The sequence below is a fragment of the Ovis aries genome, chromosome 9, assembly GCF_016772045.2.
Source record: "Ovis aries strain OAR_USU_Benz2616 breed Rambouillet chromosome 9, ARS-UI_Ramb_v3.0, whole genome shotgun sequence".
In the NCBI taxonomy this organism is placed as follows: Eukaryota; Metazoa; Chordata; class Mammalia; order Artiodactyla; family Bovidae; genus Ovis; species Ovis aries.
Genome location: NC_056062.1, coordinates 32,369,112 through 32,383,129, shown reverse-complemented (window position 1 = coordinate 32,383,129; position 14,018 = coordinate 32,369,112). Strand labels below are relative to the sequence as shown.

The window sequence follows — 14,018 nt, the reverse complement described above, 5'->3', positions numbered from 1 at the left end:
ATGGTTCAACTCTCGTGTCTGTATCTGACTCCTGGAAAACCATAGCTTTGACTATACTGACCTCTGTCGGCAAAGTATTATCTCTGCTTTTTAGTACGCTGTGTAGGTTTGTCTTAGCTTTCCTTCTGAGGAGTACGTGTCTTTTAATTTCATGACTGCAGTCACTGTTATCAGTGATTTTGGAGCCCAAGAAAATAAAATCTGTCACTGCTTCCACTTTTCCCCCTTCTGTTTGCCAGGAAGTGATGGGACCAGATGCCGTGATCTTAGTTTTTTGAATGTTCAGTTTTAAGCCAGCTTTTTCACTCTCCTCTTCCACCTTCATCAAGAGGCTCTTTAGTTACTCTTCATTTTACAGGGTGCTAATTGCATTCCTGAGGACTTCACCCTTATGACCTGATTACCTCCTGAAGAGGCCAACACATGGATTAGGCTGCAATGTGTGAGTTTTGGGGGACTCACATTCAGTGTATAGAGTGTTCCACTTTTCCCTGTTGATTACTTTTCCAGATGCATAATAATGAAAAAGATTGATAATGTCTTTTGTAAGTAAGTACACAGCTTAGTTTTATTAGCTCTTTAAATCAATATGGGTTCTTTGGTTATTCTGAATAGTTTACGTTTAATTTTATATTTTGAAGGATAGACAACTTTAGTAATTCTAGATCTTCATGGCACAAAGTAAGTGTTCAGTAAATGTTTACTATTATTTCACGTTTTTGTGCCTTTGTAAGTGTTGATTTTCTAGACACCATTTTGCCAGTGAATCTTCCTTTCCTGATCAGTATAAAGTGGAGCATTCACTTTTTTGTGTTGTCCGCAATATTCTGTGACATATCTCTAATACAGTATTTGATTTTTCTTTTCATAGTTAATTAATGTTGCATTCCTCGAGGGCAGGAATTTTCTTCTTTTCTTTTTGGTTTCCTCAAGGTTTACTATATCGAAGGTGTTATATAAATATGTATTTAATGAAGCCATTTAGCTTCTGATACTGTTTCCTCTTCTGTAAAACTTGAGTTGTAATGTCTAATCTCTTATGGTGTATTGAAATGTGGTTAAGGGTTTTTTCCTTGGTTTTAGAATTATAACTCAATTATCCACTCAATGTGAATAGGAAAATTGATTTTTATTATTTATCTATTCTTTTCTGATTAATATCAGTAAGATTTTCTGTTGAACTTTGGTTCCACTGCAATAGAGACACTCCATTCCTGCTAGATTTCCTGTCTGTAGAATGGACAACGTAAAAATAGTGAGCATGCCACGTGCTGGTGATGTGGAAAAACTGTACCACCCTCACAGTGCTGTGGGACTGTAGAATGGCATGGCCACTCTGGAAAACAGTTGGGCAGTTCCTTATAAGGCTTCACATGCAATTACCATACTGTCCAACAATCGTACCCTTAGACATCCTGGAGAGTGAAAATTACAGTCACATGAAATCCTGTACGTAGTGTTCATAGTGGCTTCAGTCGTCATAGCCCCAAACTGAAAACAACCCAGACATCCTTCAAGGGGTAACTGATTAAACATGTGATTCATTCACACTGCAGAACAGCACTCAGTAATTAAAAAAAAAAAAAAAAAAGTGACTGTTGGTACATACAACAGCCTGGTGAATGTCCAGGTAATTGTGCTAAGCTCAAAAAGCCAGTGATAAAAGGTGATGTAGGTGATCTCATTTATATGTTATTCTTGAAATGACAAAATCAGAGAAGTGCAAAATTGCTTTGTGATTGCTAGGAAATAGGAATTGAGGTGGGGAGGTGAGCTCTGTTAATGGCTTTGAAAAGGCAGTGCAAGACATCCCCACAGTGATGGAGTTGTTCTCTGTTTTGACAGCATCACTGTCAGCTATGACAGAATGTCACCCCTGGAACAGCTGCTTGAAGCATACCAGAGCTGTCTGGTTATTTCTGACAACTGTCTATGAACCAACTATTATCTGAAAATAAGGTTAATTAAATTTAAAAGTTCTCCTTTAAGCATTTTAAGCAAGCTGCTGTTACCAGGGCACCTAGTATAGTAAAGGAAGCACACGGAAGCATTCCTTTTGTAGATAATTATTGATTTCTGTGGGTTTTTTTTTGGTACTTTTTTTTTACCCTTAAGGCTTGATGAAAGATTCTACAAAGTTATAGTTTTATAATTATTTCGGGTTATTTTTTGAGTTTTCATTTGTGCTCCAGTCATTTTCCTTGTCTTTTATGACTTTGATTTTATTTTTTTTCTTCTTGTAGTTGGGATTTAATTTAGCCAGGTTGCACATAGACCTTTAGTTGGAAAGATTTGAAATAAGACATTGTTTTCACTATCAACAGAATTTTGTATATTTGTGCCTTTGGCAAAGTATCATGTATTAGACCTCATATTGATCAATAATCATAATCAATTGGCCATTAAAAAAATTATTCTTTCTTTTGCAGAACCTACCGCCTTTAAGAGTACCAGTGGGCTTGCAGCTATAACGTGGAGTTCCAGTGAAAGTGATCTGTCAGATGAAGATAAAACAGCTTTTAAATCACACAGAGATAATAGATATCATTCTAGAACAGGCAGGTGTTGTAACAGCAACATTTTATGTCCAGAAGATGGGGCCAGTGAAGGTAAATTGATAATTTTTAAAAGAAATTTAGTTTCCATTATAGATTGTGTTTTAATAATGGAAATAACTTATACTTCTCTTCTAATACTTAGCATTGATTTTGATATTACTGAGTCCCAATCTTTTAGAAACATTTTCTCATAATATTTCTCACAGTAACTCCTTCAGAGATCGGTATTACCGGGATTATTTTTGCAGTTGACAATTTAGGCTTGAACATGTTAAAATTGATCAGAGCCAGTTCTCTAAAGTATAATATAAAATATTATAATATATAAAGTATAAATAATATAATATAAAGTATAAAATATCTGGAGATATTTGGGTTTGGCTCCAGACCAACACAGTAAAGTGAATGTTGCAGTGAAACAAGTTATGTGAATTTTTTGGTTTCGCAGTGCGTATACAAGTGATGTTTTTATACTACTGTAGTCTGTTTAAAGTTGCACTAGTATTATGTCTAAACAAATGATAGACACACCCTAATTTAAAAACACTTTATTGCTTAAAACTTCTGTGTATCATCTGAGCCTTCATTTAGCCAGTCTGATATTTTTGCTGCTGGAGGGTCTTACTTCACTGTTGATGGCTACTCAAGTGAAGCTTGGAGTTGGTGTGGCAGTTTCTTAAAATAAGGCCACAGTGAGGTTTGCAACATCAATGGCATGTTCCTTTCATAAACAATTCCTCTGAAGCATGCAGTGCTGCTCGGTAACATTTTACCCACAGGAGAACTTTCAGAATTGAAGTCAGTCCTCTCAGACCTTGCTGCTGCTTTTTCAGCTAGGTTTATGTCATATTCTACATCCTTTGTTGCCATTTCAACAGTCTTCACAGCCTCTTTACCAGGAGTCAACTCCATCTCAAGAAACCACTTTCTTTCCTCATGTACAAGAAGTACCTGCTCACCTATTAGAATTTTATCCTGAGATTTGAGCAATTCAGTCACATCTACAGCTTCACCTCTAATTCTCTTGCTGTTTCTACCACACCTGCAGCCCCTTGCTCCCATGAGGTCTTGAACCCCTCACAGTCATCCGTGAGGCTTCAAATCCACTTCTTCCTCACTCCTGTCACTGTGGGTATTTTGACCTTTTCCCTTACATGAATCGTGAATGTTCTTAATGGCATCCAGAATGCTGACTCCTCTCCAGAAAGTTTTCAGTGGACTTTGCCCAGATCCATCAGAGAATCACTGTCGATGGCAGCTGTAGCCTTGTGGAATTCTTTAATCATAAGGCCTGAAGGTTGAAATTATCCCTTGATCCATGGGCTGCAGAGTGGATGCTGTGTTATCAAGCATGAAAACAACATTTATTCTGTTGTACAACATCTTCATCAGAACTCTTGAGTGACCAGGGATATTGTCGGTGAATATTGATATTTTGAGGGGACTCTCTCTGAGGAGCAGGTCTCAACAGTCGGCTTACAACACTCAGCAAACTGGGTCGTAACAGATGTGCTGTCACTCAGACTCTGTTGTGCTGTCACTGGAGCACAGGCAGAGTAGACTTAGCATTCGATTCTTAAGCACCCTAGGATTTTCAGAATGATAGGGGACACTGGCTCAACTTCAGCCCACCAACTATGTTAGCCCCTAACGAGGCAGTCAGCCTGTCCTGTGTAGCTGTGCAGCCAAGCACTGATTTCTGCTCATCTATGAAAGATCAAATTGCCAACATCCATTGGATCATCAAAAAAAGCAAGAAAGTTCCAGAAAAAATCTACTTCTGCTTTATTGACTATGCCAAAGCTTTTAACTATGTGGATCACAACAAACTGTGGAAAATTCTGAAAGAGATGGGAATACCAGACCACCTGACCTGCCTCCTGAGAAACCTGTATGCAGGTCAGGAAGCAACAGTTAGAACTGGACATGGAACAACAGACTAGTTCCAAATTGGGAAAGAAGTACGTCAAGGCTGTATGTTGTCACCCTGCTTATTTAACTTATATGCAGAGTCCATCATGAGAAATGCTGCGCTGGATGAAGCACAAACTGGAAGCACAAGATTGCCAGGAGAAATATCAATAACCTCAGATATGCAGATGACGCTACCCTTAGGGCAGAAAGCAAAGAGCTAAAGAGCCTCTTGATGAAAGTGAAAGAAGAAGGTGAAAAAGTTGGCTTAAAGCTCAACATTCAGAAAACTAAGATCATGGCATCTGGTCCCATCACTTCATGGCAAATAGATGGGTAACAGTGGAAACAGTGACAGACTTTATTTTTTTGGGCTCCAAAATCACTGCAGATGGTGATTGCAGTCATGAAATTAAATGATGCTTGCTCCTTGGAAGAAAAGTCATGACCAACCTAGATAGCATATTAAAAAGCAGAGACAGTACTTTGCCAACAAAGGGTCGTCTAGTCAAGGCTGTGGTTTTTCCAGTGGTCGTGTATGGTTGTGAAAGTTGGACTATAAAGAAAGCTGAGCGCTGAAGAATTGATGCTTTTGAACTGTGGTGTTAGAGAAGACTCTTGAGAGTCCCCTGGACAGCAAGGAGATCCAACCAGTCCGTTCTAAAGGAAATCAGTCCTGAATATTCATTGGAAGGACTAATGCTGAAGCTGAAACTTCAATACTTTGGCCACCTGATGCAAAGAGCTGACTCATTTGAAAAGACTCTGATGCTGGGAAAGATTGAGGGCAGGAGGAGAAGGGGACGACAGAGGATGAAGTGGCTGGATGGCATCACCAACTCAATGGACATGAGTTTGAGTAAACTCCAGGAGCTGGTGATGGACGGGGAAGCCTGGTGTGCTGCAGTCCATGGGGTTACAAAGAGTCGGACACGACTGAGCGTCTGAACTGAACTGATGAAAGTCCTAGGTGGCCTCTTCCTCCAGTAGCAGGCTGTGTCAACTGAGTTGCAAACCTGTTGTTTAGTGTAACCACCCTCATGAATTCTCTTTGCCTGATCCCTGCATGACTGGGTGAGGCTTTTACATCTGCACTCACTGTTTCACCTTGCACTTTTCTGTCACAGAAGTGACTTCTTTCCTTAAGCCTTGCAAACCAGTCTCTGCCAGCTTTAAACTTTTCTTCTGCAGCTTCCGCACCTGTCTCAGCCTTCACAGAACTGAGGAGAGTTAGGGCCTTGCTCTGGGTTAGGCTTTGGCGTCAGGGAATGTTGTTTCTGGTTTGATCTTCTATCAAGAAACTAAAACTTTCTCCATATCAACAGTAATGCTGAAGAAACTCCAGACGAACAGAAAAGCAACTAATAGAAGTTGAGAATTGAGGTGGCAGTCACAGGTGGGAGAAATGGGATGCTTATAGATAAAAGTAGAAATATACTTTCTTCTGCCTTTTAATGTATTTTAAAATTGTTGAACAACATGGATCTTTTAAAACTACTGAGGACAAATAGATTTAATACAATTTAAGAATATTTTAAAATTGTATTTGTAGATGACCTGCAGGTTATTGACTGGGAGATAGACAGTGAGAGGGAAGATGCTTGTGAACGTGATGAATTTGAAGACCGAGAAAGTGTGCTGGAAATATCTGACTGTGCTTCTGGTGCAAGCAGTCGTTCTTTGACACCAGCAGAGACGCCACCTGAGCTTCCTAAGGTGAGGACGGATTGTTTCCCACTTTCCGTTCCGTTCGTGGAATGTGTTAGTCACAACCTTTGGTGTTTTGTTTGCAACTCCTCTAAATAGTATGCTGGTAATGTGCTTTTAAACGTGGATAAATACTGAGTTCTCTTCTCACCTGCTCTCACCTCTGTTACACATGGGTCTTTCCCAGGATCCCTCTGTTCCCTCAGGACACGTGTCTTGTGGTCTGGTCAGATTAGATTCAGCAATGTGCAATTCTGAATAATAATATTCATAGAAAGACAACTATTAATTGTGATTTTCCTTTACAGCTTTTCATTTTTTTATGGAGTTAATTATTTGGGTTTATGTTGCGTTGTTTTACTTATGAATAAAACTCTTAAGTTTTCAGTGTTGTTCAGTTCTCTCATTAAGATTTTCAGACATAGCAGGCATTCTATTAAGTTCTTAGAAAATTTAAAAAATATTTTATTGAAGTATGGTTGATTTTCAATGTTGTGTTAACTTCTGCTCTACAGCAAAGTGATTCAATTTTATATATATGTATGTGTGTGTGTATATATATATTCTTTTTTCATATTCTTTTCCATTATGGTTTATCACAGGGTATTGAATAGTTCCCTGTGCTATATATACAGTAGGACATTGTTGTTTATCCATTCTAACCATGCTAGTTTACATCTGCTAATCCCTGACTCCCAATCCATCCCTCCCCTTCCCCCTCCCCCTTGGCAACCACAGGACTGTTGTCTATGTCTGTGAGTCTGTTTATCTTTGGTATATTTGTTCATGTGTGTCATATTTCAGATTCCACAAAGAAGTGGTATCATATGATATTTGTTTCTGTCTGACTTACTTCCCTTAGTGTGATTATCTCTAGGTCTGTCCATGTTGCTGCAAATGGCATTGTTTCATTTTTTATGACTAAGTAATATTCCATTGTGATTATATACTGTATCATATTTATTCATTCAGCATTTGATTAGTTTTGTTTTTGTGGAGAACTATTTTTCACAAACTCCTAGCCTTTCTGATGTCACCTGAGAGTCCCTTCTGCTCTGTGAACCTTGCCAGTTTTATATTGCCCTTCACCCTCTTTTGGGGAATTCCCTTCACCTTGTTCCTGCATGGAGCAACTTTATTCTGGATTCCATGTCTTTCTCTTTCTTTGTTTTTACTCTCATTTTGATTGAGCACATCTTCCAATAGCTTCCAAGGAAGGATTTATGGAAGATAATTTTTTGGAATTTGTCATGTCAGAAAACGCAGTCATTACACTTTGACCTGTGGTTGAAACTTTATATAGAATTTTTGGTTTGAAATCATTTTTCTTGAGAATTTTGAAGGCATTGCTTCCTTTTCTTCTAGTTCCAGAGTTGCTATCAAGAAGCCAGCAGCTATTCTTACTCTTGATGTTTTAAGATTTCTCTTCCCTGTTTTAAACTGTTTTGGTTGTGATGTGCTTAGATGTAGTTTTCTGCTTGGAGTTTGTCAAGGTTTTGTGTCTGTGGTTGTCTGGGATCCCCAAGCTCCCTTCTAGGTTTGGTGATTTGGTAGGAAGACATGCAGAACTTAGCGTACAAAAGCAAAATCATCACTCTTCAAGAGTCTTCCTCAGGGGAGTCACACAGGGTATGCTTTATTGCTCCAGCAGGGAGTTTTGACAACATATGTGCACTGGTGTCTACCAGCGGGGCTCATCAGTGACTCTGAGCCCAGGGTTTTTATTGAGGGGTGCTGTCTGCCTAGCTTGTGCCAGAATTTCAGATTTCAGGAATAAAATGGGTATTCAACATAAGCCGCATAGTTGGGACAGGTGAGGCACAGGGAGCCACTGTTATCATTTAGGGCATGGTGGGCTCATCCTGACATCCAAGTTAGTTCCCAGAGGTTGGCAAGGACCAGCCTTGCAAACAAGGATCTCTCTGGGCACCTGTCTCAGGTCTGCTGAGTTAACTCTCTTCCTCACAAGTGGGCGCAAAGCTTTCATTACATTTGAAGTGTTTTTTGCCTTTATTCAGCACTCTATTCTTCTTTCTGGTTTCCCTTTTCCTTCCCTTCTGTGACTGCAATTATCTGTGTATTAATTAGGCTGCTTGATTTTATGTCATGGTTTATTGATCTTGTGCCCATTTTTTCTCACATTTCATTTTGAGCAGTTTTTATTGCTATATCAAGTTTAATCTTTTTTCCTATCATGTCTAATCTGCTGTTAATACTATCCAGTGCATTTGCCATCTCTGAAAGTTTGATATGAGTCGTTTTACATTGCCCATGTCTCTCCTTAACACAATCATACGTTTATCAATATTTTCAGCATAAATAGTCTGTTTATAATAGCTGTTTTAATGGCTTTTTCTGTAAATCTATCATCTGTGTCATTTCTATGTCTTTTCTATTGATTGATACTTCTTTTCATTTTAAGTTGTATTTTTCTCCTTCTTTACCTGCTTGGAAACTTTTTGAGTGTATACCAGATATTTTGAATTTTATGTTGTTGAGTACGAGATTTTTAAAAATTTCTTTGAATACTCTGAGGCCTTTGTTCTGTGGTACAGTTATTGGAAACAGTTTCATCGTTTTAAGTGTTGCTTCATGGTTTTTTCTCTGCGTCTGGAGGAGTACTCAGTCTTAGGTCTTAGTGCTGAAGCAGGACCTTCCCAAGTGTTCTCTGTAATGCCCTGAATTACCGTTTTTCCACCGGGTTAGCAGGAACAGCCACTGTCTCCTGACCCTGTATGAACTCTAGGCACTGTTCTTCTCCGCTCCCAAGGGATTGTTCCCTGATGTAGAGTTTCTTTATGTGCACAGGCTGATCAGTACTCTGCCGAATACTTGAGGGGGATGTTTGGGTTTCTTTGTGCAGCTCTGGCTTTTCTGGTGCTCTGGCCTATGAGCTTGAGCTCCTTCTGTCTCCATGGACTCTCGACCCTGTCCCTTCAACTCAGGGAGCTGCGTAGTCTCCACCTCAGTTCCCCCTCCTCACTGTGTAGTTTGGAAATTCTTTCTGGAAGGTAAACTGGGGCAATTGTAGGCCTCATTCCTTTGTTTCCCATCTTTCAGGAGCTAGTATTCTTCTTGCCTGATGTCCCATGTCTTGAAAGCCATTGTTTCAAGTATTTTGTCTCATTTCTTTCCTTTTGGTTATTTCAAGCAAGAGGATAAATCCATTTCCTATTATACCATCATGGTCATATTCTTGATTCTTTCCAGGCAACCTGGAACATGAAAAGATGTTCCTAATCGTTAGACATTAGCTGATCAAAACCGTAGTGAGATATTACTGTATACCCATTAGGATAGCTGTTACCCATAAATGGGAAAATGAATGTTGAGGATGTGGAGAAATTGGAACCCCTGGGTATGATTGGTGTGAATTTCAAATGATGTAGCCACTCTGGAAGACAGTTTGTTGGTTTCTCAAAAGTTAAAATAGAATTACCATGTGACTTAGTGATTTTGCTTCTGGACATAGACCCCAAAGATTTGACAGCAGGGTCTCAACAGAAATTGTACCTTGATGTTCATAGTGGCACTATTCACAGTGTCCTAATGGTGGAGGCAACCCAAATATCTATCATCAGGTGAAGGAATAAACAAAATGTGTGGGTATGTGTATTGTCTGGGCTTCCCTGGTAAAGAATCCGGCTGCCAATGGAAGTAGACACGGGTAGATCCCTGGGTCAGGAATATTCCCCGGAGAAGAAAATGGAACCCATTCCACAGTTTTACCTGGGAAATCCCACGGACAGAGGAGTCTGGTGGGCTAAGTCCATGGGGTTGCAAAAGAGTTGGACACGACTTAGTGAGTGAACAACAACAAATGTATATTGTGTACTAAAAAAAATATTCACAACCTAAAAGATGAGAGTTATGTTTTATTTGGTGGGAATTTTTAGGACTTCAGGCCTGGAAGGCAGCATCACAAGTAACCCCGAAATAAAGTGCTGTAATGAGCTGAGTGGGGAGGGGTAGTCAGAATATATAGACATTATGCAACAAAGGGTAGGTAGTCTGAACATCGAAAGGTTATTGTTAATTAAAGAAAACCTGGTATCTCAAGTTAAGGAATTTAGTGCTTTTCTGTGTTGGGGAAGATACCAGAATCTGAGTTCCCTTAAATCATTCCTTAGATACGCATCTTAACTGTCTAGGGCCGGTATCCTGTGTTTTCTCATCCCGAGTTTCCTCAGGGCTCAGTGTGGGGGGTGACTGCAGTCTGATGGCTGCTAGGCAATAGGTACTTCCTTCCTGAGTTCCCTCAGGGCTCACCAGCTCACCTTCTGTGGCGGCTGCAATCAGTGATGACTGTGCCACCCCTTGTTTACTGATATGGCAGGAAATATACCATTTCTCAATGTGTGTGTATGTATATGTGTGCTTTTGTATATAGATACAGATATGTGTGTGTGTGTGTGTGTGTGTATGTGTTACGGAATTAAACTTGGGTCTGTCTGCTCTGTTGTAGTAAAGCCAGTCTGTTGACACTGAGTTGTGGTGAGGGAAAGTGCAGCCTTTGTTGCATGGCACCCCCAGTGTTTGGGGTTGAGCGTGGAGGCATGAGTTTGGGTCCAAAAGACCCAAACTCCACCGTGGCTTTCAGGGTAAAATTTTTAGTGACAGGGTTGCTAATTTTGTGATCAGGGTGACTGATCAGCTTGTGGGCATTTTTCTGCTTGGTTGGTGCTGAAGTAGTCAGGAGTCACCATCATCCCACTTCTGGCAACATCCAGTCTGTGGCTTGTGTGCTTGTGGTCAGCGTGCAGCTAACTTATTCCACCTGGTGGGGTTTCAGTGTCAGCAGAACAACTCAAGGACATGGCTCAGGATAATACCTCTGTCCCCTGCAGAAGAATTGAAGGTCCTTGACTGTATTTAGTAGCTGAACTATTACTGTTTCATGTTGCTTGACAGCTTTCCTTTGTGTCTCCATTTTCTTACTTTTCTAATTAAATTTTTTCTTTGGAACTTGGGGAGGTCCTAGGAGGTGAAGCTTTTCTACAAACGAGAGGCAGGATCCTATTCCATTTCATATACAGTGGTTATTATTCAGCATTCAAAAGGATTGAAATTCTGATACGTGGTACAAGGTAGATGAAACTTGAAAACATTATGCTGTGTAAATTTTTTTCTTGGCTTTTTTTTGGGGGAAATACTCTTGTTAATTAAGGTTATATTTATCCCTTGAAAGTTGTATAAATAACCACATCTGTTACAAGAACTGTAATGGTGCATGGTAGAGATGCAGTTGGTTGACTGGGATTTACTAACTCAGCTAATTGAGAAGCTCGTGCACACAGGTCTTGTAGTGCTTGCAATTCAAATTCACACCTTGTTAAAATTACAAATTACAGTATAGCACAGACTTTTCAGGGTAGCTCTTGAATAACTGGGCTTCTCTGGTGGCTCAGACGGTAAAGCGTCTGCCTGCAATGCTGGAGTCCCAGGTTCGATCCCTGGGTCGGGAAGATCCCCTGGAGAAGGAAATGGCAACCCACTCCAGTACTCTTGCCTGGAAAATTCCATGGACTGAGGAGCCTGGTAGGCTACAGTCCATGGGGTCGCAAAGAGTCGGACACGACTGAGCAGTTTCACTTTTCGCTTGAATAAGTATAATTTATGAGAAGTGAGTGACTGGCATCCATAGTTTTCCAGAATGTAAACTGTGTGTCTATGGGTGGTAGAACTATTGGAGAAGTTTATTTCTTTCTTTGCTATATATATATATTTCATAATAATAATAAAAAAAGACAGAAAAGTCATTGGCTTTTCCCTCAAGGAAGAGGAAGAATCAGATCATGTATATTGACCATCTACTGGGCCTTATATTGTACTAATTGCTTTATGTATTAGTCTGTTTGAGCTGCTGTAACAAAAATATTATAGACTAAGTGGCTTATAAAACAGGAATTCTGACAGTTTTGGAGGCTGGAAGTTCTGCTATCCAGGAGCCAGCAAATATGGCGTCTGTTGAAGGCTCACTTCCTGGTTCTTAGCTGTCGTCTCATGTGTCCTCTGTGATGGAGGGGGTTAGGGGGTCTCCCTGGGACCTTCCAGGAAGGGCATTAATCCCATTTATGAGGGCCACACAGCATGGCTTCGCTCCCAGGTGCCATCACATTGGGGATTAGGTTTCAGCATGGAGTTTGTAGCAGTACATTTTTCATTTGAGCCTAAAAACAAGCTTGTGAAGTCAGTGCTGTTGTGCCCTATTTTCAGACAGGAAAGTGTGTTATTAAAGGTATGTGACTGTGACCAGGTTATTTATATAATAATCAAGGCCGCTCTGAAATCTTGCAGCGAAAGTATTGGGTGGTGATTGAATGCCTCAGGATCCACGTCGATTGCTTTCTTATATCAGAAGAAGTGTGCACATGCACGTGAGAACTTTGAAAGTTATGGCGATAGAAAAGGGAAATTCGTGGCTTTCTTTGTATCTAAAAAGTTCAGTATTTCTCTATGTAGTTTCTCATCAAGTACACTTTTTTTTAAAGTAGTTATATATGTTAAAGTGTGACATATTATGTTATTAAAAAGTGACTCAAAAAATGGATTGCTCCAACCAGGCACTGGGAGGTGTTCCTGTGATGAGGAAACTGTGCTCTGCCTAATCATAGCCGTGTTCTCTGTGGCCTTAACTCCTGCCTTCTTTTCCTCCTTTCTCTTCCTGGTATCGGAACAAAGACTCAATTATTTTCCTTATTATCTTCAAGCTGCTCACTGTTAAGTCTTTTTCTGACCCCCTTGCTATCCTGAATTCCTTGTGGGTTTCCAACTGCCTGATGACATCTTTGTGTGGATGTCCTAAACATGCTGTGAGTCCAGAGTTCCAAGTCCTGTCTCTCTTCCTTCTAACCCAGGCTCATCCTTTTTATGTGGTCCTAGTTCATTTTTTTTTTTTCAGCCTTAATCTGCTCATTGTCAGGCCACGCAGATTTGGCCTCGAAATCACAGCATCCCTACCACTTCTTCCCTATGTTGGGCCCCTTCACCTATGGCCTGTCTTGTTTCCTTGCTTCATAACTGATTTCTTAGCTCCTGTCTTTTTGTTAGATTCATCTTAATAAACATTATGACCTCATCATTTACTTATTTATGCTTTCAGTGGTTCCCCACACAGCCTGAGAATCAAGGTCCATGTAACTTGACTATTACAGTTTAGCCTCAGGTCCTTCAAATGAATGAGGCAGAATATATACTATATAATTCTATTTATGTAAAATTCTAAAACATGCAAATGATTTTAGTGAGAGAGCAGGTCAGTGGTTTATTGGGAATGAGCGGGGAGATGGATGGATTACAGTGGGACAAAGAGAAAAGTTCTGGGGGTGATGGAAATGTTTATCTTGATTGTGGTAGTAGTTTCATATGTCAGTGAAATTGATAAAGCATTTTCTAAAGTAGAAGAAGGATATAAGTCTGTGTGCTTATGAAATATTCAAAATAGTTTGTTAAATGACAAAAACATACACTAATTGTGTAGAAAAATGTAAAGAATGTACATCTGCATGAACTATCTCTGCTTTGAGGAATCTCTGTGTTGAGGCAACTTTTTTCTGTGCTATTTTGAATTTTGAACCATGTACATGGATTAATTGTATTAAAAATTTTTTTAAAGGACACTTTACACTTTTATCCAGAATATAGTGCGAACTTCTACAGAATAGTAAAGAAAAGATAAATAGCTCACAGCTGTGGTCCTGTCCATTTTGTTATAGTGCCAATAATAGTAATAGCAATGATACCATTAATAACAGTACAGTAACTCTGAGTTATTGCTGTATGCCACACACTTTGGTAAGTGCTGATCATGTTATGTAGATGTTGTTATTAGCCCTATTTTGC

At 39.7% G+C, this 14,018-nt stretch overlaps 1 protein-coding gene across 5 annotated transcripts in view; it reads left to right on the top strand.

The window, feature by feature from the left end:
* Positions 1-14,018, top strand: part of SPIDR (scaffold protein involved in DNA repair) — a 285,222-nt gene that overhangs the window by 44,473 nt on the left and 226,731 nt on the right. For all 5 annotated transcript variants that reach the window (XM_060393383.1, XM_060393381.1, XM_012183635.5 and 2 more), the window contains 2 exons: positions 2,430-2,609; positions 6,022-6,185. In XM_060393383.1, the coding sequence (XP_060249366.1) occupies positions 2,430-2,609; positions 6,022-6,185 (344 nt within the window). The remainder of the gene's footprint in view (positions 1-2,429; positions 2,610-6,021; positions 6,186-14,018) is intronic.